Below are 235 nucleotides of genomic sequence, written 5' to 3'. Positions count from 1 at the left end.
CCGGCAGTACTTGTTGTTGTTGGAACATCCGTAGTAGTAGTGACAACGGCAGTACTTGTTGTTGTTGGAACATCGGTAGTAGTAGTGACACCGACAGTACTAGTTGTTGTTGGAACATCAGTAGTAGTAGTGACACCGGCAGTACTTGTTGTTGTTGGAACATCAGTATTAGTAGTGACACCGGCTGTAATTGTTGTTGTTGGAACATCTGTAGTAGTGGTGACACCAGCAGTAC

At 44.7% G+C, this 235-nt stretch overlaps 1 protein-coding gene across 1 annotated transcript in view; it reads right to left on the bottom strand.

Moving 5' to 3' along the window:
- The window catches only part of LOC110450296, a gene marked incomplete at its 5' end in the record, with an annotated part of 55,554 nt that extends 55,324 nt beyond the window's left edge, over positions 1-230 (bottom strand). The window contains one exon of the mRNA XM_021497752.1: positions 1-230. Coding sequence (XP_021353427.1) covers positions 1-230 — 230 coding nt within the window.
- Positions 231-235: the final 5 nt, after the last annotated feature.

The sequence above is a fragment of the Mizuhopecten yessoensis genome, unplaced genomic scaffold (assembly GCF_002113885.1).
Source record: "Mizuhopecten yessoensis strain PY_sf001 unplaced genomic scaffold, ASM211388v2 scaffold5145, whole genome shotgun sequence".
NCBI classification, from domain to species: Eukaryota; Metazoa; Mollusca; class Bivalvia; order Pectinida; family Pectinidae; genus Mizuhopecten; species Mizuhopecten yessoensis.
Note: the sequence above shows the minus strand (reverse complement) of the source record. Positions and strands in the feature narration are given on the sequence as shown.